Here is an 18703-nt window from a genome sequence, read left to right on the forward strand (position 1 = left end):
ATGCACCCATGAATGTCAATGGAAATGGCGCGAAAAAGCCGTGAAAATGCCGCGAAAACGCCGCAAAAAACGCAGCGAAAAACGCACCAAAAACGCTGCGTTTTTCACGCATGGAAATCGCAAACGCCAGTGGGTGGGCGCCCTTAGGCAGGAAAAGAACACATCTGGCACTCATTAAAAAATCTGGCAATTTCAATGGCACATTGCTTGTGTGCGCAAGACGTAGAGTAGAAAATGCAGTCGCGTGCACAAATACGCAACTTTCCCAAATTACAGCTGTGTATCTACTGCTTCACTATGCCATCATTAAGTGCGGTCCTGCACTAGGGGCTAACGGACACTCACAGAACTGAACCTCTCATGGACCTTTTATATTAGCGGAATGTTATGCATTTCGCACCGCAAGCCGCCATAAATTCCACCCCTCTTTGTGTGTATTTTGATGCGAAATGAAAATAGCTTAAATCAGCCTGCAATTCCAATATTCGCAGTTGGCCCTGTGGATTTTGATACAAAATTACACGGCGGCAAATTCTGCTGTGTCTTGGCGGAAGCACCCGCTACGATAGTCAGTAAAAAAGCATAATATGAAACCAGTGATTTACAGCATTTTTCATTCCCATCTGCGAAGTTTTCACTGACGCAATGTTGTGGGGATGAAAAATCGTGGCGTGCTCTATCCCTCTGCGATGTGCAATGTTTAATCTTCAATGTATTCCTATGGAGGCTTCTTTTTGTCGCATCGCAACATGGAAACGTGAGTTGCGATGCGATTTTAAGATTATAAAGTCCCATTGATTTATGCGATAAAAAAATCACGCAGTGATGTGAGATTATTCTCGCGGCAAAATCGCGATCACCCGTATGGAGCCAGCCTTACGGAGAGCACCTAGAAGGTGGGAGGAGACTTATAAGGCCACTCATGCTCCTCTGGGAAGTATGCAAAAAGCAGCATTCCTTCAAGTCAATGTCAGACTTTTTAACAAGGCCGGTAACAATAACTGGGAATTGTAAGCCAAAGCCAGAATCTTCTCCAGAAGGAAAAGATAAGCATGCACAGTACCTTCTTTTCAAACAGACTGCAGGAGTTTTGTAAAATACTTCACGACTCCTGTTTAGGGGAGATAAGCAGCTATTGCAACTATTAGACACAGCTGAGGATCCAGAAGAGAAGGGAGAAGTGATTTTTAAAAGCTACTGCCTACTCCTTTTCATGCTACAATGAGCACTATGAATGTGAAAGTGGAAGCAATACTTCCACTAAGCAACCCAGCGATCACATGACCGCTTGGTGCCCCCTGCCACAGCAGAGCTGCAGGCATATTATCAATTTCTGCCACACGTCTGCCGTATTCAGCAATTCCAGCAACCGGATTGTTCTGATTCACAATTCCAGCAATCTGATTGGTTGTTTGGGTTGGCTGATTCAACCTGATTGGTTGTTAGAGCATGAGTGTTGCAGAAATTGATAATATGCGAGCTGCAGGGTCCTAGCAGACCCATATCAGCTCCGTCAGTGACTACTGTCACGACAGGGGGATGGTTTCCTCTGTAACTGGGGCTCCTATGGATGTTCCTGCTACAGTGGAAAAGTGGGAAATGAAAAAAAAGAAATACAATGTGAATGACCCCTGGAGGTCATAAATGACATCATGGTGAACATAGATGGTAAAAAAACTTATTACGAAAATAAATAAAAAGAGTATAGAATAGGTACCAAAACACCCTAATCTTTGAGAAATTAAGGCCAGCCGCACACGACCGGGTTTGAATTCTGGAATCTGCGATCGTCTCCCGCGCGGACGACCTGCGGCATTCCGCACCAATTCAAACCAATAGAGCATCTGCATGTCTGCTCACACAAGCAGACAGCGACTGTGATTTCCCGATCGTAGAAAAATAATGGCAGCATGCTCTATTTTTGCGCGGATTACGCACGGACGGCTTCCATTGAATTTAATGAAAGCTGTCCGACCTGCGGTCCTTCTGCAATTGACATTGAGGAAAGACCGCAGACTCCGCATCATCGCTAGGCAATGACGCGGGAAAAGCAGAAGTTTAAATGTCCACCAGCGAGCCGTGCAGGCCATCCGCAGTACGGAAGAGAAGACCTAATGACAGGTACGCGCGGGCGCAGGGTCGGATTCCGCTGTGGGCTCCCGGTCGTGAAGCAGTGGACAAGTGTAGCTTCCCTTTAATAAAGTTTGCTTTTATATTGTATAGTAGTTTGAGCAACAAAATATAAAAATAGCAGAGGTGCAATTATGTGTTGTCTCTTTTATGGCTGAGCTTCTTCCATACATGTGTGTAGCACTGCTCTGCAGAGGGAGCCATAAAGGAGTCTCAGATTACTGGAAGAAGATCAAGGATCATTCTTGCACCTAGAGATATGTTCAGCTAGGTGCATGTAGGAAGAATCCGCCTCCCTCTCCTCCTCCTCCTCTTCTTGCTGCTGCTGCTGAAGCTGCAAGTGCTTTTCTGGAGGGTGGGGGATCTCAAGCTGCTCATTGCCCCCCTGGATGAAAATCAGATGACTCTGCTGATCAGGACTGGGTGGATCAGGAATCCCTTAGGACATTCTTACTGACTAGCACCCTGTGGGGAGCCTCCAGCACCATGAAAGTGCAGCTGAAGGTAATGTACAAAGTTGCCATACTTTCACTCTATAGTCACCAGACAGGGAAACTTTTCACTTGTATGTACTGCAAGTCTCAGCATCCCCCATCACACAGACTTGCTGGGACTTGCAGTATCTCACCAGATACTTATTTTATGACAGCGCCATTTAATAATGTGTATATAGTCAGTGACTAGTGATATTTAATACACAGACCCTCCGACCCCCTCCAAAATTACTGAGGTTTATCATCCAGTAAATGATACAAAAATCATCGGAATGGTAATTGTAGGATGCATATAGATTGATGGATTCTTGCTTCGCTTTTATCTAGTGGATTTGCAGAAACTACCTGATATCAGATGTTACTATGGTATCCTCCTATTATTATACAGATCAGCCCTTGTTTTGTCTTATTGCCATAATCGCTCTACTGTCCCAAATCCTAAAAATCGGCCATCCAGGCATGTTTGACCATTTTGTGAAACGGGGGGGAAAAAAAAGGTATGTCTACATCTGCACCAGAATAACCTATTGGGTTACCATGGCAACGATACAGCCAGGATATAGTATGTACCTGACACTATAGTGTTAAATTAAATGTTTTTTCACGTGATTGGAAAGGCGTTACACGTATGTAGTTTGTCTGACGGTATATAACTTTATATTTCTAACGTGAGATCGTTGGCGGGTCAGACTGATGGACGGGATTGTGGGTATTATTATAGAATTTAGTGATGTATCGGCACTAGAGATGAGCGAGCATACTCGCTAAGGACAATTACTCGAGCGAGCATTGTACTTAGCGAGTACCTGCCCGCTCGGAAGAAAAGGTTCGGCTGCCGGTGCGGGTGACAGGTGAGTAGCGGCAGTGAGCAGGGGGGAACGGGGGGAGAGAGGGAGAGAGAGATCTCCCCTTCGTTCCTCCCCGCTCTCCCCCGCTGTTCCCTGCCCGCCGCCGGCAGCCGAATCTTTTCTTCCGAGCGGGCAGGTGCTCGCTAAGGGCAATGCTCGATCGAGTAATTGCCCTTAGCGAGTATGCTTGCTCATCTCTAATCGGCACATTTTACATAGTTTTCGATTGTTGATTCAGCCAGGTATTAAGGTCTCTAATAAGGCCGGCCTTCCACGTGGGTTTGCACTATAGTGTTGCGTTTTGGCATCTGTTTTTGCGTAAATATGTTGCATGTCGACATGCAACAAAATGCCAATAGGCACCAACACGCAGGGAATTGGCGTATTTAATTCTGCGTATATCCTGTGTATTCACAGACCAACGAGCTCTGAGGCCGGCTTCACACGGGCGAGATTCTTGAACGTTGCAAGACGCACAAATCTCGCACTAATATGAGCCCCATACACATGTGGGTGAAAACAAATTGCTCATCGCGGTGTGATGAGAGGTCTCGTGTGGCGCAGAGTGTCTCGTTCATGACTTGAATGCTGCGGGTTCAATCCCTGCGTGGCTCAGGTAGCCGGCTCAAGGTTGACTCAGCCTTCCATCCCTCCGAGGTCGGTAAAATGAGTACCCAGCTTGGTGGGGGGTAATAAATAAATTACCTGAAAGCGCTGCTGAATAAGTTGGCGCTATACAAGTCCCCCTGATGCATTGTGGGAAAAAATTCACTGCATGCCCTCGCCTATTGTCTTCAATGGGGCTGGCGGCAGCATTGCACCACGCGCTAGGTGCTCCCGCCAGCCCCATTGAAGACAATAGGAGACACTGGGAGTGCCGCCAGACAATGGGAGACACTGCGCGATCCGCCGCCGCGGCTGACAGCTACTTCCCTGAACGGTTGTGAAGCTGTTTTAATAGAAAAATGCCTGTAATCCGCAGGGAAATTGCATGTTGGTGAGCGCGATATTGTGCTGTGATTCGCGGCCCGATATCGCACTCACCCGTGAGACGTTAGCCTTCAGCTCGCTCGCCAATATGCGATTTTTTTTCCCTGCTGATGCGAGGCTTTTTATATCAAAACCTCCTTGCATCACTTTGGGAAAGTAGCGATCCTCTGCCGCTGCTGTCAGGGTCGCAGAGTATCTCCCATTGTCTTCCCACCACCGATTTTACCGACGGCCTCATTGAAAGCAATGGGCGATGTGATGTGAGGGCCTGACCGGAGATAGGACATCGCCATGCGAGAAAGAAAAAATCGCTCATGTGCATGATCCCATCCAAAAGAATGGGGTTCATATTTGTGCATCTCGCATATCACATGAGAATCTCGCCCGATTCTATCCTGATGATGAGTCGATCACTGAGATCAGGGCTCGACTTACCGCCTTTCACGCAGGAAAATTCAGACACCATGGGGACGTCCAATCATTCGTCCCCTCACAGTGTCATCGCCGTAGCGAGCGCGTCCTCCTTGTATAGAGGGACTAGCTTGTTACCCGCGACCTCCTCCGCGTGTATTTTTTTAATCTAATCCGTGTTTTGCTGTAGATCGAAACGTTAAATATTGAGCTAGTGAGAGGCATGTGACTGCGGTCTGCTGTCAGCGCAGTTCTGTACGCTGCGGCTTTGGTCTTGTCATCTTTTGCTAGGAGATGGGATTGGTTGCTATGGGCAACACAGATTTTCTTTAAAACCTCAAACTATGTTCATGTGTCTTTGGTTCAAGTCTTAATCCCGGGCAATGTCAGGTATCTCTGCTAGCTTACTAATCGCATACGTGCAGCAAGGACGTCTGCCCTCACGTGTCCGCCCGTTTGTGTAGGCATATTTTATGATGTGACCCCCTTCCCCTCCGCCTCAGTGCAAGGCCCGTCAGCAGAGCGGAGGTGCGCCTGCGCATCCCCAAATAAATCTGTCTTGTCGCGCTCCCTAGAGAACTCTATACATTTTCATCATAAAACGTAGCCCGTGTCCTTCCTCAGGATGCAGCGATCTCCCGGCTAAATGTCATGAAAATCGCTTCAGCGGTTCAGCCGTGAAAGGTGACAGACAGTTACTTTCGCATTTCTAATATTAGTGTGGACGTGTGGCTGACAACAATGATTTTTGGCGCGACATGAAAGATGCGATCAGCCAACAAACCAGCGCCGGCACCTCCTGCGGACAGATAGCAGCTGAATAAATGATCGTTCACAATTCTCTGCCCATATAAAAGACCACCCCTTAATTTAGGGCTTACTCACACAAGCGCATTTGCGCAGCGTATTGCTCACGCAAAATTTGCACACATGAACAGGTCAGATTCCGCATGCGAGAACCCTGCGTACCTCACAAGACTGCATTGTTGATGAGCGCGGAGGCTTGCAGACAGTCATGTGCAGTACAGGTTTTTGCTGTGTTTGTATTTCCTGCGCCGTAGCTTAGTGATGATTTACTTGCGTATGGGCTGCGGGTCGGACGCCTCCATTGACATCAATAGAGCCTGTGGGTATGGATTCCGTGGGAAAATAGAGCATGTTGTGATTTTTCTTCCACTTGCGAATTTTCGCAATTCGTATCTACGATTGTGAAGGAAAAATGAAAACTACATGCCTTTCAATGCTGCATTCTGCGACAGAAAGTCCGAGCGGACCACAATCACGGAATCCGCACTACAAATCTAGTTGTGTGAGACCGGCCTTAAACTGAACGATTATTGTTCACTTTTGCTCGTTTGACCGATTTTTTTTTTTTTAAATGATAATCGCTTCATCTAGAAGCACCCTTAGTTTCCCCATAGTAGTCTAGGGGAAGACACAAAACCCATAAGGCACGAGCCAGTCTGCCCTAAAAGGTAAAAAATAACTACCTTTTGGACCCCATGTAGCAAGCAGATTGGATCAAGCAACAAGCAAACTAGTGTAAAAGCCGTTGTCATTAAATTAGGGAGCAGTATAGATTTCGCGAATTCAGGTAAACACTTCCTACTCAACATAGTGCCGTCTGTTAACAGAAATGTATCAGTTATATATCTTTACTTATTAGAAACCCGATAGTGAAACCTATTCCATTTCTCTAATTGATTTTATTTTCTGGTTAGACATTTTTTTTTATTCTATAACTATGGAGACCGCCATCTAGGGGCGAACCTAAAGGCTCAAGGGCCCGGGTGCAAAAGTTCAGCTCGGGCCCCCCGACCCCGGGCCTCCACCCCACACGCCCCCGTACCCATACCTAGATCGTGCTGCATACATGATCTAGCCCCTTGGCGTAATCTTTCCAAACATGATGTATTTCCTGCACATGAAAATTTGTTTGTGGCCCCGCAGGCCACTCTCACACAGCGCTTTTTACTGCTATTAGCGCGGTGTCCCGAGCGCCGTACTAACCGCAGTACAACACTCCCATTGATTTTAATGAGGTTACTCAAACCTGCGCTCGAACACGGTGTTCCTAATGCTGCGATTTTTGAGTGCTGTCTGTTCTATTTTTGCGTTTTTGTGGTTTTTAACACACCTCCTTACAATGATGGGGTGCATTAAAAAGCGCCGTCAAATACTGTAACCTGTGTTCGAAAACGCTGCTCGAAATTCTGGTGAAAATGCCACGATTTCAAGCCGCGTTTTCTGAACACGCGTGAGAGCAGCCTTAGGGTGGTTCATGTTTTTGTTGTACTTTAGAACCACAATTAAGAAAAACACATGAAAAACCTGCATGCAGTATTTAAAGACCACGTACGTTATTAAGGAGCTGCACACACAATCAAAAACTGCATGTGGTTTAGATGCATTTTTTTTAATTGTGTGTGAAGGGTAAAATTATATGCACTAAAGCCAGGGAGATGTATAACTTATACCACAGATAGATAGATAGATAGATAGATAATAGGTAGATATGAGATAGATAGACAGACAAACAGATACACACACATACACATACCCCGGGCCCGGACGCATATTAGCCTCTTACTCTCAAGCTCAGTACTATGGAGCAATTCCAGCAACCTCATTGCTTCTGATTCACAATTCCAGCAACCTGATTGGTTGTTTGGGTTGTCTGATTCAACCTGATGGGTTGTTTGGGTTCCCTGATTCAACCTGATTGGTTGTTAGGGCCGAGCTTGAGAGTAATATAGATATATGCAGCCCGGTACACTTCTCCTCCATGTGACAGCAGCAGCACAGGGAGACGCAGCAGCTTCTGTTTAGCAGGAGGCAGGGGCAGCACATGATCACTGTGTCCTGCCGGCCCATGTGACTGTCTCCCTTCTCCTCTCCCTGCTCTTCCCTGCTTCCTCTCACGCTGGCCGTTCTGCCTGCCGAGTAATCAGAACCTTGCTGCAGACAGAGCAGCCAGCCATTAATGCACTGAATGTGCATATGTGTATGGCGGAGGGTGGCCTCGGGGCCCACTGAGCGCAGGGGCCGGGTCGCCACTGTGACTCCAGCGACCCCTGACGCTCCGCCTATGCCGCCATCTGTCTTGACCTGCAGAAACTTTTAGAGGGATGCTTTATAGCAGTCTCATGGGCCATTGACGTCTGTGGAAGACTGATCTAGGCATGTTCTGTGACCTGTGCAGGAAGGGGTAGTAAATATGCTGTAACCATCAGCTATTGTAAATGACAGGTATCACTTCTTACTGTAATCCTGCCTGTGATGATAATGAGATGACTGCAGAAACGTTTTCTCGACAGAACAGGAAATATCTGTGCAGTACTTATCAAGACAATTGAGTGCTTTCAACAGAACCTTTATATTTTTCGGTATCGCTACGTTCTTCCATGGTATAAATATGGTGTGTTTTCCTACGGGGGTAGAGACTATCTAACAATAAAGTAGGAACCGACTTAAAATTACTGCTCAGGTTTTGGAATTAAATCTTAAGCGCATACGGGCATGAGTTTTCATCTACTTTTGCTGGTGTTGTACATATGTAATATAAAGTACATAATAATCCTCATTTACCTCAATTTACAGACAACCTGATTATCATAAACCACAAATTTTAGCAAAACTCAAATCATGCTGTTAATTGTGGAATGCTAATTTATTTACTAAAGGTGACTATACACCTTCAATAGAGGTCAGTCAAATACTCATTTGGCTGATGGCTATTTCTACCGGCTTGGTTTAGCTGAGCATTCATGTGTTTTCTATGTGGACATTGGCGAAAGCTGCTGCCAGACAGCTAGGATGGTGGCTTATCTCCAAGGGGCACAAACAGATCTGGCGTTGAAATTCAACTTGCCTGATTTTTCTTCCCCTGACATCATCTGTCGGGAGAGGGAAAGTAAGAAGGCACCTATACACTTGTGAGAATCGTCTGGTTCCAGTGTGGTTCGAGAGGTAGGTCCAGAGTTGAGTCCGTGTTGGCACCCAGCATTAGCACTGCAGGATGCTACCCTGCACTGTCTCTCTCATGCAGGTGGCGCAGTGATGTAATTGCGCTGCGTGTGCCATTCTACACAATCCTGACAAGAAAAGGATGGAGGATATCGTGGGAGTGTGATGGAGGTGATGGAGTTTATTATTTTATTGCTGCGACACAGTGGGTCTTAATTGCTCAGGGAGCAGTGGGGCCTGTAAGTGACACAGGGGGTACAGTGGGTCTTAATTGCTCAGGTGGCACAGTGGGGCCTATAAGAGACTCAGAGGGTACAGGGGGTCTTAATTGCTCAGGGGGCACAGTGGGGCCTTTAGGAGACTCAGGGGGCACTGTTGGTCTTAATTGCTCAAGCGGCATAGCGGGGCCTGTAAGAGACTCAGGGAGACATCATGGTGCTTTATTAATTAGGAAGGGGGCAGAGCAAGGCCATAAATTACTAAGGGAGCCTACTGTGACTCTATTGCCCAAGGGCCCATTATTTTTTGAGACCAATTTTATGATAGTACTTAGGACTTTATAGTAAACTACTGATTTTTGTCATTTGTTGTCGTATTTGGACTGGATTTGTGGTATTCATTTTATAATATAAATTACTAATGTCTCCCATGTGTCATGAACCGTCCAGGTTATGGGGTTTTTATCCAAGAGAACACTGTATCTGCACATCTCCTGATAAGAATTTTACTGCTTTTATATAGCCCTTATTTTAATTGACTGAAAATAAATTGTCTTAAGCCAGGAAATTTTGATGGACTCTGAGTCAATAAATTTACTCATGTTGGCACTTTTTTGTTGTACTGTGTACATTTGCACTGAAAATGCCAAGCACGGTTGAAAGTAACCTGAATGATTATTTACAGCCCATATCTACTGTTGTGAGGAGATGCATTTCAAGTCTCAAGTTCCAACACAAGTGGCATACAATAAGTCATAATTAAAGGGCTTGCCTGGTACTGGTGTACCTTGACGCCACCGGAAGTGGTGGGTGTACACCAGGGTTAGGCTGCTTGACAGCCAGGTGATGCCCCCACTTCCTGATTGGCTGTTAGCAGCGTTGCCAGCCAGATTGACAGCGGGGGACGGAGAGCGGCAGAGCAACAGGGGAGATGCCGCAGCGTCCCCCAAACAGCGGAGGCTGCTGTGGTGCCAAGGATATTGAGCTGCGATTGACAGTAGGGAACGGAGAGTGGAGGAGCAGCAGGGGAGATGCCACAGCAGCGTCCACAGTTACAGGTGGCTGGCAGCAACACAGCACCCGGGTCGGCATCGGGAGCGCAGCTGGGTAGATATTACCCTCACAGCGCCCTGTCCCCGCTGGCACAGTGCGTGTTGGGAGGCTAGTGTCCTGCGGCGTCTCGCAGCTGCCGACTCCGCACTTGTCACCTGCTCTCACACTAGTCCCCTAGCGGCGTCGTATCTCCGGTACTGGCCGCCCCGCTCACACAGTCCCAGCCAGGGGGTTGCGGTGAGAGGCTTTCTCATGTCTCCGTGAGATCTTTATGAATTTTTTTTTTGTGCACGAAAAAAACACAGTGAAAACTCGTGCAAAAAAACCTGCAAGAACAACAAAATACGCAGTAAATATACACCGCTTTGGAGCATGAAAACATGTATTTCAGGCACCGAAACTGCATACATGTGCAAATGAGTCCTTAGGATAGCGAATCCTATGATACGTTATTATTTACTGCATACCGAGCCCTGTTGAACTTTACTAATAGTTGGTTATACAGTCTTGGAAAGACAAGTTCTTTGTCCCTGTTCCTATCTATAAACTAAAATGCTTTGCCATAATAGAAATGATTATATAATGGGTATTAAATCATATTGCGCAGATTATATTATCAAGTAGTAAAGCTATCATTTTAGTTCTGTTAAGAATCAATAAGAAGCAGATGATCTTCCCCGACTCCTGACCTCACTAGAGAGGGCATCATGTCAAAGTCCTTATACTTTTAGGCCAGGGCACCGCAGCGTTTAACCCTGTGCCATTATCATTGGTGCACGCTAAAATTCATTACCTTATCACACGTTCAAAGTATAATGAAAGTTTGCTTCTGTTCTGTATTTGGACCCAACGCTGGTTTTGCCTTAAAAACACTGATGCAAAATACTGACCAGAATAGCGCTGTCTGAATGAAGCCTAAAGCTTCATTTACACACAACGATTATCGCTCAAAATTAGTTTAAACGATGGCATATGAGCAATAATCGTTGCCTGTAAATGCTACCATCTTTTACTTTTCTGCTGAACGATGATTTTAAGGTGAGCCTAAAATCCATCGTTCAGCCAGAGAGTAGATAACACAAACCACACTCTGTGTTCTGCTCAGGAGCCGTAAATTACATTGTATTCAGCCAACAGCCCGTGCCAGAGCAATGGAGCTGTGTGCAGAGCTCAAACCACATGCTGAGTTTGCAAACAGCTACCAGAGGCTCATGTACACGCAAATGAAGATTATGAAACGATCGCTGAAACTGTCAATCTTTCAGTCATTTAAAAGATTGTCTTCGCATGTAAATGGCCCTCTAGAATAAAATCTCAAGATTCCTACAGGGATGTCATGCTATTGTTTTGGCTATCTACGGCATTCACCTGTTGATAAGATTCAGGATTAATCACAGTGATTACCATGTATTGGCCTATTGATTTGTATGACCTTAGGGCCCTTTTACATGGGCCAATTAAATTGTTCAGTGTCAATGCATGCACTGACTGAATGACGAACAAGAATTAATTCGCCTCTTGTTCAGTTTCTGGATACAACCATTGCCAGCAAGCTTTCGGATAAAGGGGTCAATGTGGGGGTGATGGATGCGTCCGATTATTGCAAGATGTGTGAGAATTTTCTGTATGACTCAACTGCATATGAAGTTCTGTCATCTGATTCTACTTGGTGTTATCAGCTGGTACTTAAGTGCTTATTGGCACATGCCAAGAGTGACATCTTGATTAGTCCTGATAAGTATAAATTTTTACATCCAAAATGTCCTGTTCAGGCGACCTTTTTCGGTCTCCCTAAAATTCTCAAGGGGTTGACTCCTTCGAAGAGTCGTCCAATCGTGTCTGGAGTTGGGACTCTGTCAAACTTTGGGCATATATATAGATCTTTTTTTGTCCCCTTTTTGTTTCTACTTTGCCTTCATTTATGAAAGATACCGATGATTTATTGAGACTTACTGAGGGCATCTCCATTGGTTCAAACACATGGCTAACTTCCATTGATGTTGAGGCACTTTACTCTTCCATTCCCCATAAATTTGGACTATGTGCAGTGGCCCTTTTTTCTCTGCCCAATATAGGGCACCTCGTTAAGTTAGTATTACAGCTGCTTGATTTTGTCTTTGCGAGGAATACCTTTCAGTTCAATCAGCATGTCTTCCACCAGTTCATCGCCAACATACATTCGACTCTTTGGCTCATGGGCCGTCCCGAAACGCAACAAATTTATTTATAGCTTTTCCCCTCTTAATAAAGTTGCTGCCCCTTACTACAGCGGTACTTGGGTAACTGCGGCCCTATGACCATGCTTTCATCGTTTCGTACATTACATGGCATAGTATGTAAGCCTGACTAAAGTAGGTAAGCTTTGAGTGTTGTCATTTTTAAGCTTCTGCATGTTTGGTTAGGCCTTATGCCCAACAGACATGAATGTGGGAGAATATTAATGCTTCTCATTTCAGGAGGCAACTCAGTGTTGGCAATCATTATCATTTTTATTTAGAAGAAGGCAGCGACTTCACCGTGTTACCATACAACAGGGTGTACAGATAAGTCCCTTTAAGTTTGATGCCCAGGGTTCTCTGCAGTGAACTCTTCTCCAAACTTTCCCATCTTCCTCAAATGACAGCTCCAACATTCAATCAGAAGGCTTCTAGAGCTGTCACTCGGAGCAGATGGGAACATTGGGGAAGCGCTCAATGCAGAGAACCTTGCTGGGCACCGAACATGAAGGTAACACCTACTGGGCGCTATATGTCATGACGATCGGAGATGAAAAGTTGGATTTTTCGGTCATTCAACCTGTTTCACCTACTTCTCTATATAGTGCGGTCAGCAGTTTTAAGGGGTGAAAATTGCTGACAGACTCCTTAATTCTTGGTTAAGTAGAAGTTTTCACTGTTGGTTGGCTTTACGTCATAATAAAGGTACATAGAGAAATGAAGCCTAAAAGGTGGTAATGGAGCAGGTAATCTTCATCCAGTGATGATATGAAGCAGTACTGTAGTGGCCCGGCATATTGTAGAAGGGTGCGTCGTCATATAATGATACAGTATATCTGTATGTTCCAGGTCAAGTGTAGAATTACAAAGAACAAACTGGACACCCTGAAGGATCACAGTCTATTAATGATATGGAATAGATGTAATTAGATATTTAGACCTTTCATTTCCTGTAAACTGGATCAGTAGTTGAGAAATATTACACTCCCTCCTGTTGCAATGGTTGGAAGCAGTAAATTAAAGCAATATCTACACAATTCACACCATTTGATGCGAATTTTGGTGGAATCCCATATGTTGAATCCCATATTGTAAATCGGCTGCTAAAATCTAGATGCTGTGGATTCAAAGGGGTCCATGACTGGCCTTTAAGGTCTGGACACTTGTGCTCCCTATCTCCAGCTTTATAACCTTTATAACACTGCTATTCAAAGGGCAATCCTAAAAGTGTAGCGTTAGAAGCAACTTCCAGGGTCATCAGGTCCAAACCGCTACTCTATGCCGGATTCACTAAATCATCCTCTGATTTCATGTAAGCCAATCGGTGTAAGAACAAGCCCAATCCCGCAACCTCAACTTTTTCTGCCTCACAGTTGCTGATGCTACACAATACTTGTATATCATGGTCAGTATAGAATGTTTGTATGTTTTATACTCGTCTCTCCTTTAAAAACAGCAAAAAATACAAGATTGGGTGGAAGGAGCGGCTAAACAGAAAGAAAACGGAAATGAACAATGGAAGCAAATGTACAGCTTTCCATTTATTTATTTTTTCAATGAACAGAAATAACATAATAATTCGTGTAAAAAATGGAAAGGAGATGGAAAACACAGAATTCGATGGAAATGTGAAGGTCTTCCGTTTCAGTACATTTCTATGGGCTGGAAATCTGAAACATTTTCTTTCTGTTTTGCTTTTCCTGCAACGGAACTGCTCAACAGAAAGCAAAACGCTAATGTGAAAAGTCCCTAAAGTTGTTAAAGTAGTAACTTTTATCTATCTGATCCAATATGATTCTTTAGACAATATTGAATCTCTGTAATTCCATCAGTGTATGACTATTTTCTTTTATCTTCTACATTATGATATGTAGTTTATTGTACCCAGGGGTAGGTCCATGCAGTGGATAAGGTTAGCACAGAAAGGGATTTTGTTCTGCAACATAAAAATGAATTATGGGCAATTCATTCTCTTATTTTAACTTATTATATAATGTAATTTCCATAATGTCAGAAGAGACCTCTGGGGGAATGCACTACCGGTATATCTGGCCATTATATGACTTGCATCCAGGATTGTTCACTAGTTTTCACCTTTGCAGGCTGTATCAGGGAAAAACAAATTGGATATCACGGGTGGCTCTGCGATCTCTCCCGGCAGTGGCACGTAATGGGGCCCAGCTCAGTGGCCTGCAGTGGAACAAGGTGATAGCAATGATAACAGTGATAACAGTTCTAAAAATGTTGCCACGTGACGCCAGTACCTTTTGTGGGGGTGAACTCCAGTTGATGTTTTTTTAATAATTGAAACACGTCCACGTAGTTTTGTTGCAAACCAAAGGTTCACAGTCTACTAGTTTTTTTTTGGAAAGGCATGTATCAACAGTTCAATTTACAGCAATGCAGACGTAGGGCGCCCACCCACTGGCGATTTTTTTTCCCTGCGAAATTCGCACCATTTTTTTCTCTGCAGGGGTATATGGGACTTGTAATGTTAAAATCGCGATCGCGCAAAATCGCGGTTAACATTACAAGTCCCATAGACCCCTGCAGAGAAAAAAATGCTGCGAATTTCGCAGGGAAAAAAATCACCAGTGGGTGGGCGCCCTTAATGTGCATTTAGATAAATGATGTTCCAAATACTTGAATAACACATTCAGCTCTACTTCAACGCTCTCTCTCTCTTGGTCTAAGGTTACTCAAGGAAGAATCCCACCAGTCTATGTTATCTCAGGCTTTGTTTCCAAAGGATGAGTTTAGCAGAAAATGGAGTAACTAGGATAGGGCTGCTTTCACTTTCCCTGGCTTCGCAGTTACAGGGGCTCGTACAACTCACTGTTGTGTAAACTGTTTCTAGTTCCACTTTTCCTCCACACTGCGATTGATTCTGTAGTTTTTTAGGCTTCTACTCTCCGTTCCAGCAACATTCACTTCAGCAGCACGGCTGCACTCCTCCTCTCTCATCCACCTCCGACGACAACTTCAATCCTCTCCTCTAACTTCTCCTTCACTTCCGTCTGTTTCCCGCTCTCCTTTTCTCTACCCACACCTCACATCCTGTCTTTTCCTGATCATTTTCTCGCACCTGAATCTTCTCCTCCTCCCTCTACCAATCAGGGATTTTGTATGGCAGCAGCCAATCCGGAGCAAGCTGTTACCAGGCAGACTATTCTAAGCCTGTAAAGAAAAGGACGGGGGGAGACAGGGTTTCTTTGCTGTACGATACCTTCTGTGTCTCCATAGGAGCACATAGCCAGGTATTTTAGGACTTATGCTTGTGTGACTATCCTGTAGGACCCTCCGGGCCACTACACTCTGACCTCCCCGCTTCTCTATTGACTTCTATGGATGGCATTAGCCATCAATCTCCTCCATTTTCTGTGGTTCATCTTATTATCTCTGCTAATAGAGATTAAGCAGAAAAACAGTAAATAAAGTGATTTGTACTTTTGCTAGTTATCACATTGGCTATCATATTACATAGTAACATATTATGTTAGGCCAAAAAAAGACATATCCATCCAGTTCAGCCTATTTCACCTCAATGTTGATCCACAGATCCAGAGGAAGGCAAAAAGAACCCAATAAAGTAGAAGCTAATTTTTCCCATTTAAGGCGGAAAAAAAAATTCCTTCCAAACTCCAATCTGGCAGTCAGAATAATCCCCGGATCAACAACCCTTCTGAAGTAATTAGTGACTATAGCATGTAATATTGTAATGCTCAAGAAAGACGCCTAGGCCCCTCTTGTACTCTTTTATTGAGTTCACCATCACCACGTCCTCAGGCAGAGAGCTCCATAGTCTCACTGCTCTTACAGTAAAGAACCCCTTTCTATTTCGATGTAGAAATCTTTCTTCTAGACATAGAGGGTGCCCCCTTGTTACAGTCACAGTCCTGGGTATAAACCAATCATGGGAGAGATCTCTGTATTGTCCCCTAATGTATTTAGTTATCTCAAAGTGCAGTGACTATTTAAAGCTTTACATTAAATGCATTGCTATGGATTTGGTCAAAAGAAAGACTATGGGGGGAATTTATGAAGGCTCTTGCACCTGAATTGTGGTGTAAAAAGTTGGAAATTTGCTAAAATCTTTGCAAAATTTTCTGTTGCCTTTTTTATGAAACCCGCACAACCTTTCTAAGAAGTGTGCAGGGCTCAGTGCAAAGGGCCACTTATGTCCTGTAAAATGTATTGTAATTTATGCCAGAATCTGGTGCAAGTCATAGCCAACATACATCCGACTCCCTGGCTTATGGGCAGTCCTGAAATGCAACAATGTTTTTGCTGCTTGGGTAACTGCGGCCCTATGGCCATGCTTTCATTGCTTCATGCATTACATTGCATTGTATGTAAACACGACAGAAGAACTAAAGTAGGGAAGCTATAAGTGTTGTCATTTTTAAGCTTCTGCATGTTTGGTTAGGCCTTATGCCCAACAGACATGAATGTGGGAGAATATTAAAGGAGATGTCCCGCGCCGAAACGGGTTTTTTTTTTTTTTAAACCCCCCCCCCGTTCGGCGCGAGACAACCCCGATGCAGGGGTTAAAAAACCCACCCGCACAGCGCTTACCTGAATCCCGGCGGTCCGGCGTCTTCATACTCACCTGCTGAAGATGGCCGCCGGGATCCTCTGTCTTCATGGACCGCAGGGCTTCTGTGCGGTCCATTGCCGATTCCAGCCTCCTGATTGGCTGGAATCGGCACGTGACGGGGCGGAGCTACACGGAGCCCCATAGAGAAGAGGAGAAGACCCGGACTGCGCAAGCGCGGCTAATTTGGCCATCGGAGGGCGAAAATTAGTCGGCACCATGGAGACGAGGACGCCAGCAACGGAGCAGGTAAGTATAAAACTTTTTATAACTTCTGTATGGCTCATAATTAATGCACAATGTACATTACAAAGTGCATTATTATGGCCATGCAGAAGTGTATAGACCCACTTGCTGCCTCGGGACAACCCCTTTAATGCTTCTCATTTCAGGAGGCAACTCAGTGTTGGCAATCATTATCATTTTTATTTAGAAGAAGGCAACGACTTCACCGCATTACTATGTAACAGCGTGTACAGATACGTCACTTTACGTTTGATGACCAGGAATGCAGTGAACTTTTCCCCAAACTTTCCCATCTTCTCTGAATGGCAGCTCTATCATCCCATCAGAAGACTGCCAGAGCCATCACTCGGAGCAGATGGGAACATTGGGAAAGCACTCAATACAGAGAACCCTGCTGGGCGCCGAACATGAAGGGAACACCTACTGGGCGCTATATGTCATATCGATGGGGAGGTTAAAAGTTGGATTTTTCAATCATTATCTATACAGTGCTGTCAGCAGTTTTAAGGGGTCAAAATAGCCGACAGACTTCTTTTTTAGAGTCCTAATTCTTGGTTAAGTAGAGTTTTCACCATTGGTTGGCTTTAATAAAAGCACATAGAGAAATGAAGCCTAAAAGGTGGTAATGGAGCAGGTAATCTTGATCTAGTGATGATACGTAGCAGTACCGTAATGCCACGGCATATTGTAGAAGGGTGCGTCGTCATATAATGATACAGTGTATCTGTATGTTCAAGGTCAAGTGTAGAATTACTAAGAACAAACTGGACACCCTGAAATATCACAGTCTATTAATGATATGGAATGGATGTAATCAGATAGACCTTTCATTTCCTGTAAACTGGATCAGTAGTTGAGAAATATTACACTCCCTCCTGTTATAATGCTTGGATGCGGCACGTTAAGGCAATATCCACATGGTGTGAGTTTGTTTTGGATTTTCCAAAGCGTAAAATGTGGAACAAATCCGCGTCAGACTTTGCACCATTTGTTGCAGATTTTGGTGTGGATTTTACCCACTCATTTGAAGAAGTAATATCCCATACTATAAATCAGTTAAATGACCTGTTGGGCATTTGTGCCTGATAAATCGTCCTGTGCAAAAGGGCCTTTTGCTTTTAGACATTCATACAGATCTCTTTTTGCTTTACGACACATATTGACTAAGTCCTTATGGAAATAACTTCAATTGGTTTTCCAGTTGCAAGATATTAATGACCAATCTTGAGGACAGCCCCTTTAATATGGCTTTGCACAAGTTCCAAGCTGTACAAAGCCAGGATATGGCACACATATTGGGAAAATTGGATTCTACCACATTGTTTTTTGGTTTTCTTCCCCTTCCTCTGGATCAACATTGGGGGGGGGGGGGGGGGGGGGTAATAGGCTGAACTGGATGGACAGGTGTCTTTGTTACATACATGTCTGTAGGGACATACTGTAACCCCACATGATTGTGTCTTCATATGCTGGCATGCAGAGGCTTTTTCTGTAGGATTCATTTGGAATCCAACACTAAGAATGCGGATGACTCCAT

At 44.6% G+C, this 18703-nt stretch overlaps 1 protein-coding gene across 2 annotated transcripts in view; it reads left to right on the plus strand.

Annotated features, from left to right (window-relative positions):
* The first annotated feature begins 2567 nt into the window (after positions 1-2567).
* Positions 2568-18703, plus strand: part of TRPM6 (transient receptor potential cation channel subfamily M member 6) — a 152501-nt gene continuing 136365 nt past the window's right edge. For both annotated transcript variants that reach the window (XM_066604163.1, XM_066604161.1), the window contains exon 1: positions 2568-2634. In XM_066604163.1, the coding sequence (XP_066460260.1) occupies positions 2617-2634 (18 nt within the window). In that variant the 5' untranslated portion in view covers positions 2568-2616. The remainder of the gene's footprint in view (positions 2635-18703) is intronic.

This window comes from Eleutherodactylus coqui, chromosome 5, assembly GCF_035609145.1.
Source record: "Eleutherodactylus coqui strain aEleCoq1 chromosome 5, aEleCoq1.hap1, whole genome shotgun sequence".
NCBI classification, from domain to species: domain Eukaryota; kingdom Metazoa; phylum Chordata; class Amphibia; order Anura; family Eleutherodactylidae; genus Eleutherodactylus; species Eleutherodactylus coqui.